Here is a 24,483-nt window from a genome sequence, read left to right as displayed (position 1 = left end):
GATGGTATGTGGAGGGGACTGCTTGCATCTTGTGAATCATGGTTCTTCCCATGATTACGTTGTATACGGAGTCGCAGTCCATCACCAGAAATTCGTCCCGAAGGGTTTTTGCTGCCTGGCCTTCACCCACTGTGACTGGCAAGGTGATCTTTCCTCGAGGGATAGCTGCGGATCCGTTGAATCCGATCAGAGGATAACTGACTTTCGTCAGCGCTTCCTCTGATTCTTCGAGGATCAGCTGTTCGAAGCAGTTTCTGAAGATGATATTGACGGCACTTCCTCCGTCGACTAACACTCGATGTACGTTGTGGTTATTGAGGTCCATGGAAATGACTAGAGGATCGTCATGTTTGTACTGGACTCCGAAGCAATCATCAGCAGTGAAGGTCATGTTCGGGGGGTGTGGTTGGTTGTCTCCCACCGCGCTGAAGTTGACCCGATGGGAGAGGGCTCTTAGGTGTTTCTTGCTGGCCTGGCCAGACTTCTGCCCCCCGAACACCACTAGGATGTCGTTTTTCTTGTGTCATGTTGCTTCGTAGACCCTCTTCTGGGGTTGCTCATGTTATTTGCCACTGGCGGCCTTTTCTTTTTCCTCTCTTCGGTCTAACAAGTATTGTTTTAGGTAACCTCGGCGGACGAGGTCCTCGATGTTGTCTTTCAGCGAGTTACATTCTTCAGTGTGGTGACCGAAGTCGTCATGAAAGTCGCACCATTTGTTCTTGTTTCTCCGAGCTGGGTTGGACTTGAGCTTCCCCGGTAGTTTCCACTTTTCATCATTTCTGTTGAGGCTAAAGATCTCTTTTCGGGGCAGAGCTAGTGGAGTGTAGTTAGTGTATTTGGGTTGAAGTTCACCCCTTCTCCCGTCTATCTTCGGGCTCATTTCTCTAGCTCCTACTTTCTCCTTCCCTTTCCTTGAGCCGCCCTCGGGCTTGCTCTGGGTATTCTTTGTGTCTCTCGGATCCGACGATCCTTTCAATCTTGCAGCGGCCTTGTTGAACTCTTCGGTTCTGATGAACGCATCGGCCATTTGGAGCACGTCAGCTATTCTGGAGGGGTTCTTCATTGAGAGTTCGTCACGGAATTTCCCTTCCTGGAGCGCGTGCTTCAAGGCGAAGATGGCCACGTCTGGCTGCAAGTTTGGTATGTTTGTTGATTCCTTCATGAATCTGGCCATGAATTCTCTTAGACTTTCGTCTCTTTCTTGTTGGATTGAGGTCAGTTCTGCTGTGGTTCGCTCGGGGCGATTATTGCTCACGAACTGTGTGCAGAATCTCTTTTTCAGCTTTTTCCAGCTCTTGATCGATCCTTTCGGCAGCGACCTAAACCACTCTCCCGCCACTCCGGTTAGCGTGGTTGGGAAATATTTACACCAACATGCTTCGGAGTAGGGACTCAAGAACATTTGCTGCTCGTAGGAGATGACATGATCCCTCGGATCTGGGATCCCGCTATAGGTTAGGTGTGCTGGCAGTCTTACCTTCGGTATTTCTTCCATGATCAGCTCGTCCGAGAAAGGGGATGACGTGGGAGTCATGATTCTTTTCCCGAGTCTAGCCCTGATGCCTTCGTTTGCCGAGGTTCTGTGATTAGAACGTTCGGGCGTACGATGGGGGCTAGGGGTTCGATCATGCCTCCTGTCTCTTCTTCTTTCTCGGCTACTGACCTCGGGTCGCTCGCCAGATTTGCTTGGTTCGCCTACCCCGAGTCTCGTGTGGATCGAAGGTCTTAACCTTGAGTGGACCGAGGGCCTCAACCTGCTGAGCACCGAGCTTCGGACCCGAGTGTTACGAGTAGTCGATTCGCTTTGGAGATCTGTTGGAGTAGGCGATGGTCTTGCAAACCAATCTGGTTGTTGTTGTGCCCTTTTTTGGGTGTCCCACGTGCTTTCCATCCATCTCGACGTCAGGTGTGTTCCTGTCAAGGGGAGGAGCTCTCTTTCGGGTCTGGACACTTCTACACTGGGCTGTTCGTTCAGCCTTCGCCTGGTCCTCCTCTCCTCTCTGCGGTCTTTAGCCAATCCTTGCTGCTTCTCATTGAAGAGGAAGTTTTGCATGATGGTCATGGCCGCAGTGAGCTCTTCCCTAGTTGGAATCGGAGGTCCTGCGTTTGTGGCGGTCGTAGCTCTGCTTGGCTGTGACCTCGCCATCGATTGAGGGTGCTCCTCTTGGTCAGATTCTGAATCTGACCGCACTATCATATCGTCATCATTGTTGTTAATAGCATCATTAACCATTTTCGCGGAAAGAGGTGATTGATGTCTTTCAAAGGCTTTGAAGTGTTCTTCCCCACAGACGGCGCCAAATTGTTCCGGTGTTGTAAAGATGGAAACAATGGGCTTCGAATGAAGGCCCTTTCGTATGTGTTGAAGATCTTGCTTGTTTGAATGAGTAGAGTCTGAATTCACCTGCACAAGAGCAAAGTCACTAGCCTCGGGGGTGTTTCCGAGGAAAGCCCCTCCGATGCCTAAGTAAGAACGATGCTCGGATTCTAGAGAGAAGTTCTCTAGAAGAGTAGTCTTAAGGCGATAAATTTGACGTACCTTGAGGTGTGAGCCTTGGCGGCCTATTTATAGTGTTTGCATAATAAATGCCCATAGGTCATTTATTGCTATTGGGCCTTGGGTCTTGATGGATGGCTGACTAGCCATTGGTAGGTTTTGATGCTGTTTGTTTAGAGCCATTGGGCTTTGGACTTAGTGGCCCAATTGAGAATCAATTGGGAGCCCAAACACATATTAAATTCCTTTTTTTTTTAACCTCCTTTCTTTAGGTAGGAGAAGCTACAAGGTTATTTTTACACTGATCTAAGTAAACACAATTAGTACCCTTGATGTCGGTGAAAGTGTACACAGTTTTATTCCATACTTTTAAGGATTCAAATTTATTATCTTTCTATTGTCTATTTCACTATTTGTCTTGCATGTATATTGTACTGTAAGCCGTGATCTTTGGTTGATTTAGTGCTTGGGAAAATATTAGCAGCAACCTTTAGGGTGAAATTGAGATGGATTTACACAAATTGCAATCCTATATAAGCTAATATATGATGATATTGAGTTCCAAGAAGCAATGTAGCAAACCGGATATCATATCCAATGAAAGGAGCTTACTGTTAGGTTTCGCAGAAGCTTGACATGAATTGATATTAGCTGCTAAATCTACTAACCAGGCGGTCATCAGGCTGCTGGCAGTTCTTAATTTCAACTTTAGTAAGCTTGTAGCTGCATGAGCCTCGGACAATTCCAGGAATTGGATTCTTCACAGAGGGACTATGGGTACAGGTATGTCCCCAATCTGACAATGAAGAAGCGCGCTGCATTACTTTCATGTGTCTCAAACGCGTACATAGGATAATAGTTGCATTACTTGCATCAAAACTGTGTAGCACTATATCAGTATATGTATATCCCGTTACATCATACAAGTTCTCTACTTGTGAAGAAAGATAATTCCTCAGCTACAAAAGATCCACTCTCTATTTTGTGTATAACTTCATAAGTTGAATTCAGCGTCTCTAGACTACTATTTATTCCTGTTCATGTGTATGATCAGCTTACAATCTTGTCCACAGCTCTTAAGACACAAAATCTGGTTATTCCAGCTCAGTATTTCTAGGGAAATTATTTTCAAAATGCTAAAGTTGTCAGAAAATGTGTATAATTAGTTGTATGTTTTTGGTTACTAAGTGAAGTAAAAGTCCAAAACAAACTTATGAAGTATATCGTGTTCTAGATTATGGCTGCCGATTAGGGAGTGCAAAGTAATCCTTTGCATAAAATTGTGAAGTTCTTCTTATAGAATATCATATGGCAGTAACTTTGAATCAGTTTAGGAGGATAAATGAAGAACATTCTCCATTATGCACATTAATAAATTGAAATTTAGTGAGTTCTGTAGCAGAGTGATATTCATTATATATTCACCATAATCAGAAAGAGAAAAGTAAATCCAAGAAACTCAGTAGTATTAAACACATGATTCCTGATTAAATTACAATGTTTTCATCATAAATACATACATATACCAAGACAATGAAACTTCAACTTACATAAAACCACAAACATCAAATAACACAAATTTAAATTCCGGGACTCTGAATGCTTAATTGTAATGTCTAGGTAAGGTAAGCACTAAAGTGAGCAACGGTATCAACACCATCAGTAGTGTGTTGGTTCTGATCAGGCATGGTCTCAATAGTAACATACCCTTTAGCATTCTCATACTTTCCAGTCCCTCCAATGATAGCCATCTGAGATATCGGAGAGGCGGTTCTGTGGACTCCGAAGAAGCTGAGAGTGTCATCAGTTTCCTGTTCATGACCCTCACCATGGAAAATCGCGGTAAAGGCCATAGTGTGACTCTCACCATCAAGGGAGCTAGCAAGGTAGAAGCCTTGGCCTCTTCCCATGACACCAGACCCGAGCTCATGGCCCTCAGTGAGTTCATCATCAATGACAGTGATGGAACCAAACAACAGCTTCTGGAGGGCTGACCCGGTGGGTAGTTGACCCGGGGTGACGAATGCCTGGTTGTTGTTTCCACCGTTTACAACACTGTTGGAGCCAGCATTTTGGATGATGGTTTGGGCTTGGGGTTGGTTCTGACCGTTAAGTCCTGCAAGGAAGGGGACATTGTTGTTGCTGAGGACGTTGTTGAGGTTGCCGTTGTTCATGAGGGGTACTCCATTGGAGACAGGGAATACTTGGTTGTTAGGCTGTGAGAATGGAATTCCGTTAGCGTTGCTGGAGGCGATCAGGCCAGTGACTATACGGCCTGAGGCGCTGGATCCACCTAGAACATCGTGCATGAAGAAGGAGATAGTTGGGTGTCCGGGTTGTTCAGCACCACCTGCTGCACCACCCTGAGCAGGTCCTGCAGGGAGTGGCGCAGCAGAAGCATCCTCTGGGGCTGCCGCCGCCGCAGCAGCTACTGGTGCAGCTGCAGTGGCTGTAGGCTGTTCAGTTTGATCATCATCTACTGGAGCCTCTGCCGCAGCAGCTGGAGCTTCTGCAGTAACAGGTGGAGCTTCTGCAGCAGCAACTGGAGCTTCTGCAGCAACAGGTGGAGCTTCTGCAGCAGCAGCTGGAGCTTCTGAAGCAAAAGCAGGGGCTTGTCCACTTGGCAGAACAGTATTGGTGGAATCGTCTACTGGTGGTAGACTCGGCAGTTCGTCTGCAGGAGTGAACTGAGGACCCATCTGGTCTAGGAGCCGGGCGGAGTTGGTGAGTCCTAGAGTGAAGGTTAGTAGTAAGAGGCAAATGGTGGGAAGGGAAAGAAACTTAGCCATATTTGAGGTTGACAGTTGTAAGAAAAGATGTTTGATTATATGATATTTGGTGTTTGAGAGAGATTATTGCTTGAATTGTTGTTGGTGATGAATAGAAAGATGTAGATTAAGGTATATATAAGATTTAAGGAACTTCAGAAGTGAAGGAATGTCAGAAACTTGTAGTGGAGCTGATGAAATTAGAGTAGTAGTTTGCTTGTTAGTATAATAAATAAATGTGGGTTTAATTTGATCATATTATAGTATAATATAAGTTTTGATGGGTTAAGTCAACCTAAACTTGCTTGATTTGAGTAGGTTTAATTGAAGATGCTTTAAATAATTATGGTTGTGTAATACTTCGTATTGATTAAAAGGAGTTGATTGGTGTTACAGGGTGAAAAGTGCATTGACAAATACGAAGTATTCTTTATTTTGTCTTTGAATTGTTTAGGTGTGCTAAGTTGCTAACCATTCTCAACTTTATTTCTTGTTATTTGATACTCCTCCGCCCAAAATTATAGTTATGTATTTTAAATTGGGCGTCCCATAACTATAGTCTTGTTTCCTTATATATAAAATACTCTATCCGTCTCTTTTTGGATGTCCCAAATGTTCTTTACATTTCCTTACATTCGTGTTGGATCTTATTAGATTCGTATCAGTAAATATTATTTAAATATCAACTTTTTATAAATTTTTCCGATCCACAATTAGAGATATTAATGTTTGAAATCGTGCATTAGCAAACGTGCCTAAATAATTGTGTCATTTAAAAAAGAACGGAGAAAGTATATACTACGAAATAGAATAGAATCAAAGTGAATTATGTGAACAATGCAAAACGTCAAAACGGTGTGAGTATTAAAAGAAATAGGGAGTATTAAGTAATATTAAAGTCTCCCCTCTCTCCTTCTTTTCTCTCTCTTTTTAGGGTTTACAAAAATTAGGATTTTCTAGGACGGAAATAGCCAATTTTCTTCGGAAATTTGGTTATTTCCGCCCCTTCTCTTTCAATTCTGTTGTGTTTTTGCGTTAGATCTCAATAAAACTGCATAGTTTCAGTGTAGTAAGTACCCCTATAGTGGGTTTGTTTGTTTCAGGTTAGTAAGTACCCCTATGATGGGTTTGTTTCTAGTTAAGTTTTGTGTGTTTAGTTTAGTTCAGGTTGTTTCTTTGGTAAAGATTTATGCGGGATCGAAGAGGATGTCAATCTTTCGACTACAATCAGACGAATCAAACGGAAATCATATTTGTCACGGCTACAACAGATCTATAGACCCCCTCGTCAATGAAGGCTGTAAATCACAGCGATATAAAAGAGGGTATACAAAATGTTTGATATACTACGATCGTAGCTATGGTGAAAGGAAGTTTTAATTGATTCGATTGTTATGTATTTGTTAGATTTAAATCTTTATGTAGATGTCGTATGACACTTTTATCAATGAATTAATTTGTTTATCAAAAAAAGTAATATTAAAGTTTGAAATACATAATAATCTAAAATGCAGAGAACTGAAGTTAGACATCAACAACGAAAAATCTGACAAGGCTCCTGGTAGTAGGTGATGTAGGCAAATTATGATGCTTGAGTTGAAATGTGTTAAACTGTAGGCGAAGCTTGTTTGCAACTTTTTCCTTGAGTTGAGCAACAGTGATAGTAGAAGGCAAAGGAAGCAAAAACATATCTTCTTGATAAATGATGTTGACGATAAGCGTTGTTGTACAACTTTTACTATAACACACATAAGGCATCCAGGATCGTTGTTGGTTGACATCCATATCCATATCCATATCCATATCCATATCCATATGTTAGTAGCCCTTCAATTACATCAACTAACATCTTATTAGGCTCTTCATTTTCATGATCCAAGTATTTTGACACTGAAAGTATTTTCTCGTCCACCTTATGGTATCCCCATCTATGGCATGGGGCTTCATCATCAACGTCCAATTCAGAATCATCATCTTCTGATTCAGAATCGTCACACATTACCACTTCGTCATTCATTGTTGTATCACCATCCATATCAATTGCCCTCTCCTCAACTACATCTAATGCAATTTTCTGCCAATAGTAAACAACCCCAATAAAAATAAAATATTATACTAGACTCCGTAAAAATAAAGAATTTGTATACTATAATTCTCAAAATTCTATTCAATGTACAACTTAAAAACTAACATCTGAATATGTTTTTTCTTAAAATATAAACAAACCTTAGAATTTGTCACATTTTGCAATTTATTTATTTATTTATTTATTTTGTGACAGTTGTTCGATTATGTCTATTGACGGTTGATTTATCAAATGTCGTACCGAATGACTCGGAAGTAATTGTTAATGACCTCGTTGTATTGAGTTTTTCAATTTTCAATTTCACTATCGGAAATACGAAGCTGCTCATGAAAAATTTAGTATAAATAATGCAAATTGAAGAGTATAAAAGAATCATAAGTAGTATAATTATTTATAATGCTTTATGTTGACGGAGTCAGCCCTGCAAATCTCTTGCAATCATCTTCCAACGCATACAGAAATCAAATATGTTTAATGGTAAAATTTCTGATAATTAGTTTCTAAAATTCACATATTATTTACCTGGTTGATATCTGGGAAAGGTTGAGAGTGGCCGTTTGATACCGACGAGAGTTCCATGATAGGAAGAATTCCTCTCAAAGAAAACCCACAAAAACCCTAAACCTAGCCGCCACATTAGCCGGCTCGCTGGTGGCCACGACTCGCTAATCGGCCGCCGGCGAGCCTGCTACCCTATTGTTAGCGGTGTAGCTTCGTGGATCTGGCGTGGAAGAAGAAGACGGAGCCAAGCTTGGTCGAAAGAGAAGCTTCTACCTCCTCTTAGTGTGCTTCTTCTCACCGGATCTGGTAAATTTTAATTCGGAGTTGTTTTAGTGTGCTTCTTCTGTTTGCGCCGCCATCCAACCAAGCTAGGGTTTCGGCTCATCCGTTTCGGAGGTTATTGGTCCAGAATTTCAACCTAATCTATTCCACCTACCGCCTAATCGCCGCCGCTTTTATCATCGGTAAAGGTAAAGTGCCGCCGGTGTTTACTTGCAGGTAAAGGTTAATTTTTAGGGGTAGGGTTTAATTGTTTGGGATAGATTTTCTGGTTTGGGTTGTATTCTTGGTATTTGGGAATTAAGTCTCTGTTTTCTAAAGGTTTCCTAATCGCCGTCGTCTTGTAGTGTCGGGAAAATCCCGATCTTGCCGATAAAGGTAAAGGTTAGGTCCGGGATTCAGTTTAAGGCTTTTAATTTACTCTTGTTTTAGTAACCTCAATGATTATGGGTTTGTTATCTTATTTGGTTGTTTTTATGTGTTTATGGTGGGTGCATAGGTTGTGTGCAGTTGAATGTAGATTGCTTTGGATAGCTCTGGTTTGCTTTTCTGTGTGTAGGTTGGTTGTTTACCAATTTGAGATTGTTGTAGGTTTAATTAAAGATAGGTTTTTGAGTTCTTGGATGTTTATGGGGAGTCCTATGTGGGATGTCCTAATTTGGAAGATTGGAGTAGATGTGTTGGGATTAGGTAATAGGAAATTTGAGGGAATGAGTGTTAGCAACATTGGAGGCTCTGTTTTGGGTGCTATGCCGAGGAAAGGAGATATGTGTGGGAGGGGGTTCAGGTTTACATGGGTCTTGGTTGTTAGGTCGTTTATGGGATTAACTTATGTTAATTCTCATTTTAGGTTAGCGATGACTGTGTTTGTCGCTTTCAAAACCTTATATCTTAGCGCTGCTGTTAATAGCATGCTTTTTGAGTCCCTTTTAGTGACTCATGCCTCTTGTGAGCAAATCACAAGTCCTTTGCAACTGGCTCGTGTCATTACTACTCTTCTACTTCTTTCTTTGGATTTTAATTGTTTCAGTATCTTAAGGGAACCTCCAAGTTATTGTCCCAATATCCCAGTCTTCCACAAAGAAAGCATCAAGAAAGGCTTTGGCATGCTACTTTCAGTGTGGCAATGTAAACAAAGTCAATTCAACAATCGGGGTACCAACCGAGAAGAGCACGCTATCTTAGCATTTATGTTTTTAGTTTGTTTTGTAGTAAATGTAATGGTCCATAAGGACCTTAGATTGTAAACTCTTTTATTTATGCAAAATTGAGCTTATGTCAAAAAAAAAAAAAGATAGGAAGAATTCCGAAATTTGCCCTAGCAACAGAAAATCTGCAAAACAACCGTTTATCTACCATTGTACGTCCTCTGTTCTTTTTTAAATGACACAATTCTTTAGGCACGTTTGCCAATGCATGATTTCAAAAGTTGATAAGACTCCACATGACTATATTTTTTCTTAAATATAAATCACAAAGTGAAGTCAAATGGGCTTGTGTGAATAGTGTCATAAACTCAATTGTGTCATGTAAATAAGAACGGGGGAAGTATTTATATTAGATATTTAAAATACATAGGGATTACAAAACAAATCTTATTTGATATAGGAAATCTAATATGACTGGAAGTCTAGGCTCTGTTTGGCGATCACTTTCAGTCAACTTAAATGACTGGGTGCTGATAATTTAAGTCACTTTAAATAAATAAGAGTGTTTGATAGGAACCTAAAATAAAACAAAAGGTCTTGTGCGCACAAGGTGTACAATAAATTTATTGTACACCAAGATAACTTTAACCCTTTTTTTGTAACTTTAACCTAATTTTGATTAACTTTTATATTAGTAAAAGAAAATTGATAGATAAATATTTTAAAGGGTTAAATGATTAATTTTATACATTATTAGTTATTTTGAAGAAATAAGTTTTACTAAAATGAAAAAATTTATCACTAAAAAGTAGATAACTTTTACATATATATATGCTTAACTTTTAAGCATTTTGAGTTAACTTTTACTCCGGTGTACAATATTTATTGTACACCCATTGTAAATAAGAATTTGTGAAAATAAAATTTAAGGTGGATAAATAGACTGAAATTGTTAAATAATACTCAAAGTCGTAACTCTCATCATTGATGCATGTAAATATTTATAGTACATAAGTTTAAGAAGTCTAAGAAGTCAAACTCCTACTCAAACTATATCTCAGTACTAGTACTCTAATCACAACTTAATACTAGACTTAACTCTAACGGAATAACAATTCTATTCATATTAGAATTTCTATGGTATTCTAACTCTATAACCGTAACATCCTCCCTCAAAGTGGAGCATGAAAATTTCGAATGCGCATCTTGTCAAGAAAAAATTCAAACTGTGCATTTCCTAGCGCTTTTGTAACCTAACGTTAATATGATTAACGTCTGTAAATCAGTCATGCAAATCAGTCAAGGAATCTCTATTTTCTGTAAATAAAAAAAATTAGAAAAACCAGAGAAACCAAAACCAAGTAGCAAGTAATCAAACAACAAACAAAATACTGGAACCAATATCCTGCACTGGAAACATGCAACTTATATTATCATCAAATCTCATATCAATTTCTTCAATCACAATCTCTTTCCTTGTTCTTCAAAGCCAATGAAATCCAACTATGCTAATTCCGATTTTTCAACAAAATAAGGTGTTTTAGGGTGATTGAGTGATTCAGAGGTGAAATTCAAGGTTTGCGACAAATTTTGGGATTAAAACGAACAAATTTGAAGATCTGATAGAAGGTAAATGAGAGGAATTTTTTTTGTTCTTCACCTTACTATAGACAAAAGAACGAAGCTTCTAGTGCTACTGACGACTACGATAACACAAACTAATCTTGATTGTTGATGTTACTTAATAGATCTCAGCCACATAATTAAAATGATTTGTTTGTTACACCGGGTCAAGATCCTCTAGAGTTTGATAAAAAGTGAGTTAAGGAAACGTTTAGGGTCTAAGTTATTAGTTTTTTCGCTTTTAGGGTCTAAGTTTTTTTCTTTCACCTTTTGGGGTCTAGCTTTAGTTTTCAAGTAATTTAACTAACCCTTAACTCATCCTTAACCATACTTCAAATAAAAATTATAAAATTTTATTTTAATTGACAAAAAAGTCAAATACTAAATATAAAATTTAGAACACAATTTAACAGTCAATTCTCCTCAAAAGAGAAAAAAAAATATAAAAAAAAATTCTCTCTATAATAATTGCTCTTCTCTCACCCCATTGCTTACCTCTTCCCTTGTCGGAAATTTAGGAGCTCTCCTAATCAGAGTTTTCACATCGTGAAGTATTTTTTTCGGTGAGTACTGTTTTTTTTCGTGAATTTCCTTGTTCAAATTAGGTTATATTTTTGTGTATTTTCTATTTCAATTCGTATTATTTTATATTCATTACTTTATTGCTTATAACAAAAAAAGATTTTCCAGATAATGCATTAACAATATTCATATAAATTTAGTGAAGATTTTATTAATAAAAAAAAATCCAATAGAAAAAAGTGAAATAGTTTTTAATCATAATTTTAAACAATATATTTTTTCTTTTTACTTTTGTATGTTTTAGTCAAACATATGAATGAACAATATTAATCCCAAAAAAAAAAGGACAAGATATAATGGGTTTACGTTTTTAGTCAAGTATCTATATTTTTAAGTGCCAACTAGTTAATTTGGCTGGAAAATACATACTATATGCACCCCAAATGGTGAAAAATGAAAGTTGAACCCCAAGAGGTGAAAAACTTAATAACTTAGATCTCATGTGCTTTCTTAACTCCGAAAAAGTATTCGCTAGAAAAGAAACTTCGCGACGTGAAAACTTTGATGAGGAGAGCTCCTAAATTTCGACAGGGGAAGAGGTACAATGGAGTGCGAGAAGAACAATTTTTTAGAGAGATTTTTTCTTTATATTTTTATTTCATTTTTTAGGGGAATTGACTGTTAAATTTTGTTTTAAAATTATATTTAGTATTTCACTATTTTTTTGCCATTAAACTAAAATTTTATACTTTTTATTTGAAGTATGGTTAAAGATGAGTTAAGGGTGAGTTAAATTATTTGGAAACTGAACCTAGACCCAAAAGGGGAAATAAAAAAACTTAAACCCCAATAGGTGGAAACTCAAATATTTCCTTAACTCGATAAAAATTCTACGAGGTAGAGTTCTAATCCCTTCCCTTTCATTACTGTAACACCACCTTCACAGCCGTATCATTACAAAAACACAAGTTTCTGACGAGTCCGAGTTGTTCCCCAAGATCCTCGATGGAAGTTTTGAGAGGATGATTTGATTAGAGATCCAATACAAATGGATTTTCATAATTGCTTTTATATCATATACTTTGAAACTTTTTTTTTCTTATTGTTCATATATTCACAAGAGTCCGGATCCAAAACCTATTCACAATTTCATGCTTGCATTTGGAAGACTGATGGGAGAAAGGATCAGTTTTCTCTCATCCATCAAATTCCTCCATAGGGTGACACCAGGTGATACCAAATTCATCCATCGAAGCGCGGGATTCTGGGGGGAGGGTGTGAATAATTCACGCAAACATTGATCGGGGTTTTCATCTTGGATTCTGAACCTGATTTCACGAAACTCCATTGCAGTCGAGCTGTTTCATCACAAATTCAAGGTAATTTTCCTCTTTTATATTCTAATTCTTTTCGAATTTTGGTTGTATTTTCCCGATTCTTTTGAATTTTGGTTGAACTGCCCCATTTGGTTCATTTTGAATTTTGCTTTGAGATTTGGTCTTCTGTTTTTTCAAGGATTGAGTTACTGTACTACGTTTCTGTCAATTTTGTTTGAAACTTGTCCCCAAAATTAAAAGCTGCTGTATTAATCTATGTTGTTGCTAAAATGCTAAGTTAATACTCCTACCAGGACACATGTTTAGGAAGGCAGGAACTACAACCATGAGTGCCTAACTGAATGCTTGTATCTAAGTTTCATTCTTTCTCTGCTCTTATTGATTTAAAGTATCATTGACTTGTGCTCATGTGATGGTCCTATAACCATGAGTACTTAACTGAATGCTTGGTCCCCTCTGGGTTTTCTAGAAATTATGTCATGAGTGTTTTGGTGGTTGGCCAGATAGAGTAGCTCGACTGTGGACACACTACTAGAATTGCCTGTTCCCTATCCCATTGTGTGTTCGATTACTTTCCTGAATAGCTTCCTTCAGTCTTTTTCCTATCTTTGCCTCAATTATGCAGACCTTAGGACAAGAGAGGTGGTAGAGCTTGTATTAAGCATGAAACCCCTTAACTACTGAAGCAACTGGTACATATTGATAACCTTGCAGTGTTCTCTCATTAGTTTTCTTCATCAAAAATTTAGCGGTGGATCCGGACCTGTAAAAAGTGTATAGTTTATTGTATGTCTAGATTTAACCTTTAACTCGCAGGGGCTTTAAGTGTTGATAATTTTCTGGGTTAATTTGTAAAAAGTGCTGGGATATTGAAACTTACTCAATTAGGGAGTTACAATGAAACTGGGTTAATTTGTAACTAGGTTCTTATGTTTCCTTATGAGGACACCTTGTCCTCATGCTATACTGCTCTCTTTTTCTTAATAAAAAAAACTTTCATAATTGTTTCAGTAGAATTCGATATGGCAAACAGGAAGTAGGAGATTTTGATTTGTGTAGAAGCTGTTTTAATTTTGTTATCCACTTGTGACTTTGTGGTTGTGTAATGTGTGTTTTCTTTCTTATTTCCCAGGCTTCTGATGAGGCAAAATTCATAAAAGATTTAGAGACAGATCACATGAGGCAGCTGGTTGACTTACGGATTAGGATAGATGAGATCATACTGACAGACTCTGGCCAGAAAAAGGCATTTGAAAATGAGTTGCAACGCAACTTAAGAGGAATACTTGCTTTGGATGATAGTAGGAGAGCTGCATTCCAACTTGCTTGTGACGAGGAGCAATAAGTAGTTGATGTATGCACACTTCTCTTCTTATTGTTTGATTATTGTTGATGCATTTTTTGTTGCTAATATAATAAGGTAGATGCATTGACATTCTGTTAGTTTTACAACAACTCTAATTTGATCAGGATAATGGATGCATGTCTTCCGATATTTGATTGATGAACGAGGGCCTTGGTCAGCCAATCCTTTTCCATATTGTGCTGCAAGACATTGGAAACTTGATAAGACAGAAGATACATGGCGTCGTAGACTGAAGTTAGGAAATTGTGTCACCGTACGTGCAGTGCTTCAGAAAATGAAGCTGCAGTTGTACCTTGTGAAGATAAATCTGGCGTTGGCGTGCCTAATCTAGAGCAAATGAAGCGCTTCTTGCTGAAAGGAATTCGCAGAATCACGGAAGAGGTGAACCCTGAAGCCATGCAGTGAAAGTGATAATGAGTCAAATAGCTCCCAGGGGATGGGCTCTGAGGAGGTTCCAGAGCTGTTGAAGGATGGTGACCAGAAGGATGCAGTTCAGGAAAGAAAAGACTCTTCTTCACCTGGCTTTGAGACAGATAGTGGGCAGGTAATTGTGAACTGAAAATTTCTGATATTTAAAATCATATGCTTTTTCTCATTGATTCATGTTTTTCTTTACAGGTTCTTACTACTGTACCCTGCATTATGGTTACTCCAAAAAGAAAATTATTGTATGTCTAGCTTTAAACTTTAACTTGCAGGGGCTTTAAGTGTTGATACTCCTTTTGCAAATTTTATAGGGCGTACCTGATCGTATAACCGATGAAGTGTTTATTGCCATGTCAAAGGCACTGAACTTCATAAATCCTGATGAGCTTTCGATGCAGTGCATCTTGATTGCTCTGAACCGATTTCTGCAGGCATGAGCACATTTCATTGTCTACTTTTAATTTTTAATTTCTGTTAAAACCATTTCTGTAAAACTTGGTCCTTATACATGAAACCTCGAGACATGGGGATTAAGATGTGACCCCATGGTAGTCTATCATTTCGGCAAACTGTGATGTAATATTATGTAATCAAACATGGTTTATAGCTTGAGGAAAGTCATGTGGAGGCAGTAGCACATCATTTCTAAATAAGACCACACTACTACAAAAGTTATAAAAACCAACGTAGGTTTTAACAACGCTCTTGAAATTTCATTGTCTACTTTTAATTTTTAATTTTTTGTTAAAAACATTTGTTTGCTAGATTATAGTTCCAAGCAGACCATATGATCTTGAAATTCTTTACATTTGTTTACTATTTCTGTTGTACAGAGAATAATGAATTGTCCCAAGCCTTTTTTCCTTTTTTTTAATAATTATTTTACTTTATCATTAACATTGTTATTTTGGTGCTCATCAATTGGTATTGTTAAGGACTAATGGTACTTACACATGACAAGTTACTTATAAAACAGTCTTGACATTGTGTACAAGAATTTTTGTTTAGTTGCATGATATGATAGTTAAAAGCTCTGAGCATAACAGATTTATGATTTAGATTTTAGACTTTCTGATTGCTACATTGGCTTTGTTCCAAGTTTAGAAAAATGTTAGAATTATTACTTAGGTCTTGCTATTCAGCCTATGCTTGCTATATTTTTTTTGGGGGGGGGGGGGGGGGGGGACTCAATAAAAGTGTTGTACACCAAACATATCTGACATACTAGGATACTGAGCACATATCTGATTTATGTGTCTGGATCTAGTCCTCAAAAATGATTTTTGCAATTTTCCTGAAAACCCCACCATTTATTTTCCAATTCAAGATGGGCTACGTTATTTCTTACAAACCATGCATGGTTTTAGCTGTTGCTATGTTATAGTTGTACTATATGGATTTTACTGTATTTAAAAGAACAGAAATCACATATGTCAAAGTGGGAAACAAACTTTAGTCTAAACATTATTACAAAATTAACACAGCTGCTGGTTCTGCTTGACTTTATAGCCTAAACAAAGAGCTGTGACAGTATGATATGTATTCTGTAGCAAGTCAGCAGTAAACTAAAAAAAATTCTGAGATTGTTCTGTTTTCTATTCTGTAAACTGCTAATATCTTCTTCATTTGATTGTGACTTTTAGGACTGGAGGTTGCTGTGTCAGTGCTTCTTTGATGAAATATATGACGTCATTGTCATCATCTAGTCTATTGAAATAGTTATCCTTGATAACCCCAAGCCGGCTAGGAGTCTCAAGACCCAATTTCTTCATCACCGCACTCTGGAGGTCTCCTAAAGAGCAGGTATGAGAGATGGTCATTCGGTAAACTTCATCATTGTATGTCACTTTGAGTTCTAAATTTCCCGTTTTTTTCAGCTTGTTCTTACACCACACACAAGTTTTGTATTCTTCATATCTTATCCGTTTACATCCCCTTTTAGTGCAGACAGCAGGGACACCAGCAGGGACACCAACACCAGGGTCAACAGCACCAGGGTTAACAGCACCAGGGTTAACAGCACCGGGGTTAACAGCAGCGGGGTTGACAGCACCGGGGTTGACAGCAACGGGGTCAACACCAGCAAGGACAACAGTACCGGGGTCAACACCAGCAGGGTAAACAGCACCAGGATCAGCAACAGGGTCAACACCAGCAGGGTAAACAACACCATGGTCAACAGCACTAGGGTTAACAGCACCAGGGTTGACAGCACCGGGGTTGACAGCAATGGGGTCAACACCAGCAAGGACAACAGTATCGGGGTCAACACCAGCAGGGTAAACAGCACCATGTCACGGATAGCCTCCCACACCATCGCATGTGGCAGCATGCAAGGCAACAAGCATCGCAACGCAACGCGGTGCACCGCCAAGGGTGGCGGCAAGGTCGTTGGGCACCATCGGGCAACGTGGGGGTCCATCGGATAGTGGGTCGTTTGGGGGACCAAACGATATCCAAATGGGCTGAAACTTGGGGGTCCCGTGTATTTTGGCCCAATGAAGACAATGGTCAGGCCAAATTTTGGGTTTGAGGCCCAGAAGGCCCGATTTTGCAGCAGGTATGCACGGTTGTGCATCGGAAGGTTCTAGAGTGCTCCGGAGGCATCTTGGACACTCTAGCTTGGTTGTTTCTTGAAGGTTCTAGCTAGGAAGAGTGTAGAACCTTGCTGTACAGATATTTCTAGATACCTCCTTGTATAGAGGGTTCCCTTGGAGGTGGGAACATTCTAGAGAATTGTAGGGCATTCTTGTAAAGAGTAGTGTAGAATATTCTAGAGTGTAGAATGTTCTAGGCTAGGGACTTGGGTGCCTATAAATAGGCTTCCCCATTCATTTGTGCAAATCAGCCAACACATTTTAATCACACTTAAGTAATACAAAGAGCTTTATTACAAACACTCTCTTGCTTGCAATCCTTACTTAGCCATTTTCGTAGCACACTTAGCATAGTTAAAGGGGTGAAGTGTCTTGACTAGTGATCCGACGGAACTGTGACGCTAGTGAGCAACATGCATAAGGCTTGGAAATAGTCAGCACGTGACAACCAGGATCAGCAACAGGGTCAACACCAGCAGGGTAAACACTAGCAGGGTCAACAGCACCAGGGTCAGTACTGCAAAAAGGATAAGAGTTTTTAGTTATGTGTAAGAGGCTAGGACAACATCTACATCTACGTAGTTATGTATTTTAAGACATTATTTAAGTATTTTTTTTTTAGGGAAAGCCATCAGTCATTTAGTATTCATTAGCAATCAAATCCGAAAGTAATATCCAAGGCAGCTAGCCACCCTGTTGCCTTCTTTATGACGCTCCAAGAAACAAACTGAAAATAAGTACACCCCGAACTCATATGCTAATCCCACGCCCATAAGGACCGCCTTGGCCTCCGTTAACAGTGGCGACCAGCAGTCCGCACCCATCCATGCGGCTTGCGGCTTTACCACACCAGCAGCCCCTCTAAACACGACCCCTATGCTCAAGCCCAAGCCTTCAAGACATCCCCCATCCACGTTAATTTTAACCAGCCCCTCATTCGACGCCTTCCATCTCTTGCGCACCCCCCCTCCCCACCAACCCACTACACACACAGTGTGGTTAAACTGAAACTGAGGCCTACTTGTATGTGACCCGCCCCGACTCACCCTGACCCGCCCAATAACCAGGCTTATTTGTGTGTCACTAGCAATTCAATAGGTCAAAAAAGTAATTATTTGTATTAACTACATAAATAGTAAAAATAAAGAAAGCACCCGAAGATTAAAAATCATGCAAAAAGAAAACAAACCTGAGACCACCAAGAAGCGGTTGGACAAACAAGGCTCTGAAAGCGGCAATCTGTGCATTGGTTTCATTCAACTCGTTGGTGTAAAACTCAATTTCGGATTGCAAAGAATGAACGATATCGCTAGGTGTAGCGGGAAACAGAGGATTATAATTTTCTTCGTCAATTATCGCCATTAAAAAACCTTCGAAAAATCCTCTTCAAAAAATCAAGAAACACCAGTGAATCAATTCAATTTAGCAAATACTACAGCAATAACCAGACCAATAATTGCAATTTCACAATTAATCGCAACTAATTCAACTAATTGAAAGGGAGGAAAAATACTTTGCGGTGGCTGGAAGGGATGAGTAGATATTTGCGGTGGTTGAAACTTGAAAGGGAGGAGAGAAGTTTTGCGGGTGGAAAGGGTTGAACTGGAGGAAAAATGAATTTAACGATTATGTCCAATTCGGTGAGCTTGATTAATAAGCCTTTGAATTAGGGTATATATAGATTTTGTATGGTACTTAAAGTTGGTTTTGTACTTGAAATTATTACATCGATCTTCTAATTTTTGTTTTCTAATCAGCATGAAATCCCCTTTTGTTCATTAAATAAGTTGTAATGATTGTATCAGTTGAATTTGAGAAGAGTACTTCTCATCTCATGTTTCTTAAAACTAGCAAAGGATACGTGCGTTGCACGTAAACGCACATATATATGAAATTTTTTGTCACTTTTTTTTTTACGTTTATATTATCATCTACAATAGGAAATTAGTTTTACTATTTATAATTTACACAAGAGAATTACATATTTTGAAAGGTACACCGGTGATGGATTTCACCATTTATAAATACAATTGTTACATTGATGATTATATCTATCTTATATATGTCCAAAACTAAACTAAACTAATTAGTGGCAAATATCTTTTATATATCTTTTGCATTCTTTACAAAGGTGATGTTGTACGTAGACAATAACATTAACTTAAGAAAAGTAGAATAATATGCCTTTGCTTAGTAGGTAGTCTCCTTTGCTAATTAGCAAAGAAGGTGGTCAATTTTGAACCAGCAAACGCGATATCAAAAAAAATATTTGAATTATTCGGAGGATTTACAAAATTCAACAACTATATGATTTAAGTAGCACAAAACATTTATACAGTTCTCGAAATTCATCTCCCGGATCAGATTAATATTAATTCTAGCAAAAAATAACAGTAGAGAAACTAAAACAAATGACGATCAATAATTGAACAAAGACGAGAAGAAGAAGTGAGATTTATTGCTCCCATTTTCAACATGCAAAGGCTCCGTCATTTTACTACTCCCTCCGAATCTAAATGTTATTCCCGTTTCATTTTTTAGTGTCCCAAAATAATCTTCCCATTTCTTTTATTTCTTTTTTAATCTCTTCCTTGTAATTTTAACTTTGTAATTCTATTGGTTTATCAATAAAAACCCTTGTAGTCTCATTGGTTGGTTTAAGTTTGGATGGATTAATGAGTTGACATTTTTTTCCCTTAAATTCTATTGGTTCAACTATTTTGTTTTCTTGTGAAAATGGAACCAAAAAGCAACAATTCCCCATAAAACTACATTAATAATAGTTAACATTATAATGTTTATTTTTCCTTAATAACCGCGTAAAATGCCAAACGGGAATAATATTTAGGTTCGGAGGGAGTACTATGGGAAAGCTAAAGCCGAAATAATAATCCATGCGAAAACTAAAAAGCTAAAATCAATGGTACACGTGTATCTAATTACTACAACAGTAAAAAAAATAATTAAAAGAAAGTAAATGAATTGAGTTGGCATAACTGTAATAAACAACAAATATAAGGGGTAAAGTAGGTATAAAAAATTACGCAAAAGAAAAGTCGATGTAAGAAAATGGGTGGTGTTTCGGCTTATTAAGATAAGTAAGGACTAGTAAAAGTCACGTGGTTGTTTTTTTAAAAGGATAATTATATTTGTTTGCCTTCTACTATGTCCTACTTAATTTAAATGTACAAAAAAAAAAAAGTTAAGAAGATAGTTTGTACTCTGCTCAATTCACAGCTATATAGCTTTGATCCTTTTTCTACTAAAAGATACAAAAATCTATTGGAGCTATATAAAAAATATACCCAAAAAATAGGTTAGGCTTTGCATTTTGGATGAGTTAAAAATAATGCATCAACTTTGTGTAAGATCGTGCCTTATCGAAAAGAGCATTTTGTTTATTTAACTAGTTGGTTTCATTGCTTAAGTTATATGACACGTGCAAGAGCGCCTTATATAAAAATTTGTAAAAATAATATTTGATCTCATTTTCAGTGTAAGTTTATCGTTGTTTGACTCGAGATTGTAGTTTTTGAATGTCGGATATTTTTTAAGGCTGTAATTTGCAAAAGTAAAATTTTTAAGCTATTAACTCGCAAAGTGACAACTTTTTATACTTCGTAGTTATAATTGAAAATTTTCCCCCCAATATTTAATAAAATCCTAGCGATTCAAGTTATATTGATAGCTTAGGACATCTATCATAAAATTTAAGGTGCTATGAGCAATTCGATATTTTATCCTCTGTTTTGTGAGACAGAGGGTCGTCGTGTTCTTATTGTTGCATCTATCAACTTAGAAACTTTATTTAAAATGCTTAATTAATAAATTAATACTTTTAAAAAAACAAATATGAGATTTTTCATTGGCTGAAATTTTATGCGGTTGTGGGGCTTTTTATTATAAGAACAATCCATTGTTCCTCTTTGTATGATTGTATCAGGATTTTGTCCTATATTTTCCTATAACATGAAAAATTCGTGATAGATGCATCATAATTTCTTTTCGAGATTCATTGTACAACTTTATGTGTCCTATAGTTTGTAATAGGTAACTCCAAAAGGTTTATCACACATTAATAAGTAGGTGATTTATTTAATTGACACAAGTTATCGGTAGAGTTGGATATCACAAGGTCATCCCAACACAAGTTAGACTTATATATATATTTCCTCCGCCTTTTAATATTCGCAATGTTTGGATTTTGTCACTATTCATATAATCTACTTTGACTATTCGTAGTGTTTTTTATATAAGATAAAACATAGTCATGTGGGATCTTGTTAGATTCGTCTCAATGTGTATTTTCAAAATAACAACTTTTTATAATTTTTGCATAAAGAGAATTTAAGATATAAATGATCAAAGTTGTGCATCGGCATGCGTGAAACTAACAAACGTTGCGAGTATTAAAAGACGGATGAAGTATTAGATTTGTTCTCATAAAACACAAACACATGTCAAGGAATATTTAGCTAAATTCATCATGTTAAGAGTTTTGAGATAATGAGGCGTATGTACGTAGTATTGTAGTAATACTCTATTATTTATATAGGATTATTATTATTATTATTATTATTATTATTATTATTATTATTAGGTATGTACATGCTTGAGATCAACCAACACATTGGTCTTTTTGGTCCAAAAAGTCAACACATTGGTCGTTTTGGTCTAAAAAGTCAACACATGAGATATCATTTACCTTGATGTTCATAGAAAACTCCTACAAGAAACAACTTATAAGAGTAAACATGGAATAAAAAATTACGACAAAATATAGTTGGTTGTGGGGCTTTTTATTATAAGAACAATCCAGTGTTCCTCTTTGTATGATTGTATCAGGATTTTGTCCTATATTTTCCTATAACATGAAAAAATCGTGATAGAAGCATCATAATTTCTTTTCGAGATTCATTGTACAACTTTATGTGTCCTATAGTTTGTAATAGGTAACTCCAAAAGGTTTATCACGCATTAATAAGTAGGTGATTTATTTAATTGACACAAGTTATCGGTAGAGTTGGATATCACAAGGTCATCCCAACACAAGTTGGAGGTCAAAACTCACAAGGTCTTTCATTCAGCTGCGCTTGGAAGTGGCTCAAGTGTTAACTTGTGTACATGATGTTAGGTTATGATACATATGACATTTACATAGATCATGCGGAAACAACCATTAACCCAGGAAACATATTATTTACACATAATCATATAGCATAATTAGATGCATACTCTTTGTTGCGTGCCCTCCCTAGCTGCGCCCGAACCGAACAAGAACAAGTCTTTTAGGACTCCAAGTGTCGTCCCTCCGTAGATAGTCCACAGCACGTCCGGATCCGCCTTAAGATTGACCAACTAGAATCGCCCTTAAGGTACTAGAAAATTTCGGCACTTTTGAGCAAGATGTGTGTTTGATTTTCTCTCAAAAAACTCACTTTTGAATACTTTGAAACTTGTGTATAAATTATGACCCCTAGGCCTTTATTTATAGAGTTATGGAAAAGGAATCGTAATCCTAGTAGGATGCGAATTAATTGGAATTAGAATTCTACATGAATTCTACTTAATCAATTTATCCAATAGGAATAGACATTTAATCATACACTGACTCTTGCAGATTCAGGAATCTCGCATGAGCTCAAACTCACACACACACGGCAGCCACAAGGGCTGCCCACGCATGCGAGCAGCAGCCCACGCAGCGCGGCCCACGCATGCGTGGCCTTGTGCGCGCTGGGCTGTGGCGTGCGTGCTTGCTGGGCGATGGCCTGGCTTCGTGCTGGGCCTTCGTCCGGCAGGCCTCGTCCGATGCTAATTCGTACGATACGCTTCCGATTAAAATTCCATTTCCGGAATCTATTTCCGATACGAACAATATTCAATATTTCCGATTCCGGAATTAATTTCCGTTTCGAACAAATATTTAATATTTCCGTTTCCGGAATTATTTTCCGATTCCGGTAATATTTCCGATTCTGACAATATTTCCGTTTCCGGCAATATTTCCGATTCTGGTAATATTTCCATTTCCAACAATATTTTCCGATACGTACCATGTTTCCGTTTCCGGCAACATCTACGACTTGGATAATATTCATATTTCCGATACGATCCATATTTCCGTTTCCGGCAATATCATCGTTTCCGGAGTATTCATTTCTTGCCTGTGACGATCTTAGCTCCCACTGAAACCAAGATCCGTCGGTTCCGAATATTCATAGATGGAGTATTTAATGCCATTAAATACTTGATCCGTTTACGTACTATTTGTGTGACCCTACGGGTTCAGTCAAGAGTAAGCTGTGGATTAATATCATTAATTCCACTTGAACTGAAGCGGCCTCTAGCTAGGCATTCAGCTCACTTGATCTCACTGAATTATTAACTTGTTAATTAATACTGAACCGCATTTATTAGACTTAACATAGAATGCATACTTGGACCAAGGGCATTATTTCCTTCAGTCTCCCACTTGTCCTTAGGGACAAGTGTGCATTTCCTAATTCCTTTGTCGCTCGATGCTTGCTCTTGAACATAAGGTAAGAGTTGTCATCCTTATTATGTCCAGAGGTGTTCCTCGGTTTCAGAGTTCAACTGATCAAATAAACAGATAATCATAGCCTATGATTCATCCGAGCACGGCCATGCATTTCACAGTTTCTAGCTCTCCGAGTGGCCTTGTACAACTTTTAAGCATCTCATCCCGATTTATGGGAGGACAATCCCAATCTTGCGATCTTGAGATTAGACTTCGTTTGATAGGTGATTACCTGAGCGTTGCCTTTATAGCCTCCTTTTACGGTGCGACGGTTGGTCAACGTCAAAGCAACCAGTTCTCAAACAAGTAATCTCAAATCACTCAGGTATTGAGGATTTAGTGTCTAATAATTTAATGAAATTTACTTATGACAGACTTTCATCTCTTACAGTAAAGTTTCATAGGTCTTGTCCGATACTAGTCTTCCCAAAGTAAGTATCTATGCAAATGATTATGACATTGCCATGTCCACATAGTTCAAGAAACAGAACTACTAGTCATCTTGCACTCTAATCGTCTAACGTTTTCTATGCGTCCAATTTTACAGAAAACTCCAATTAGGGACCATTTTCAACCTTTGACATTCAAGTTCACTTGATAGACATTTCTTAGTCACAGGACTGGTCCTGACAGTCTATCTTGAATATATCGTCAAGTTGAAGGGACTCATCATTTAATACTAAACCAAGATTAAATGGAATATGAAAATACATTTCATATATGATAAATGTTCAACCCCAATGTTTTACAACCATGGGCCTCAAACCCATTTTCTAAAACAATTCATGGAAT

The 24,483-nt window shown here is 37.8% G+C and overlaps 2 protein-coding genes and 1 long non-coding RNA gene across 5 annotated transcripts; 1 reads left to right on the top strand and 2 right to left on the bottom strand.

The window, feature by feature from the left end:
- Window positions 1-3,942: 3,942 nt before the first annotated feature.
- Window positions 3,943-5,386, bottom strand: LOC110774987 (dirigent protein 24-like). The gene has a single exon (XM_021979595.1). It carries the CDS (start codon window positions 5,284-5,286, stop codon window positions 4,114-4,116), a length of 1,173 nt encoding a protein of 390 aa, XP_021835287.1. The 5' UTR covers window positions 5,287-5,386; the 3' UTR covers window positions 3,943-4,113.
- A 6,910-nt stretch (window positions 5,387-12,296) lies between these two features.
- LOC110774986 (uncharacterized) lies at window positions 12,297-17,450 on the top strand. 3 transcript variants are annotated; one of them, XR_008928064.1, is made up of 5 exons: window positions 12,297-12,803; window positions 13,894-14,115; window positions 14,232-14,671; window positions 14,865-16,356; window positions 16,496-17,450. It is a non-coding gene; the product is annotated as an uncharacterized lncRNA (long non-coding RNA). The 3 variants fall into 3 exon arrangements; XR_002529628.2 differs by having other exon boundaries at window positions 14,746-16,356; window positions 16,501-17,450; XR_008928062.1 differs by having other exon boundaries at window positions 14,746-16,356.
- A 54-nt stretch (window positions 17,451-17,504) lies between these two features.
- LOC110774984 (uncharacterized) lies at window positions 17,505-19,074 on the bottom strand. The gene is made up of 2 exons (XM_021979592.2): window positions 18,340-19,074; window positions 17,505-17,667 (listed from the first exon to the last, which is right to left on the bottom strand). Exons 1-2 carry the CDS (start codon window positions 18,510-18,512, stop codon window positions 17,505-17,507), a joined length of 336 nt encoding a protein of 111 aa, XP_021835284.2. The 5' UTR covers window positions 18,513-19,074.
- Between the last annotated feature and the right edge of the window lie 5,409 nt (window positions 19,075-24,483).

The sequence above is a fragment of the Spinacia oleracea genome, chromosome 1 (genome assembly GCF_020520425.1).
Source record: "Spinacia oleracea cultivar Varoflay chromosome 1, BTI_SOV_V1, whole genome shotgun sequence".
In the NCBI taxonomy this organism is placed as follows: domain Eukaryota; kingdom Viridiplantae; phylum Streptophyta; class Magnoliopsida; order Caryophyllales; family Amaranthaceae; genus Spinacia; species Spinacia oleracea.
Note: the sequence above shows the minus strand (reverse complement) of the source record. Positions and strands in the feature narration are given on the sequence as shown.

Coding starts and splice junctions, on each gene's coding strand:
- LOC110774987 (XM_021979595.1), bottom strand. CDS start 5,286: ATGGCTAAGTTTCTTTCCCTTCCCACCATTTGCCTCTTACTACTAACC.
- LOC110774984 (XM_021979592.2), bottom strand. CDS start 18,512: ATGGCGATAATTGACGAAGAAAATTATAATCCTCTGTTTCCCGCTACA. Junction 17,668..18,339: donor CCGCTTCTTGGTGGTCTCAG/GTTTGTTTTCTT, acceptor TCCTTTTTGCAG/TACTGACCCTGGTGCTGTTG.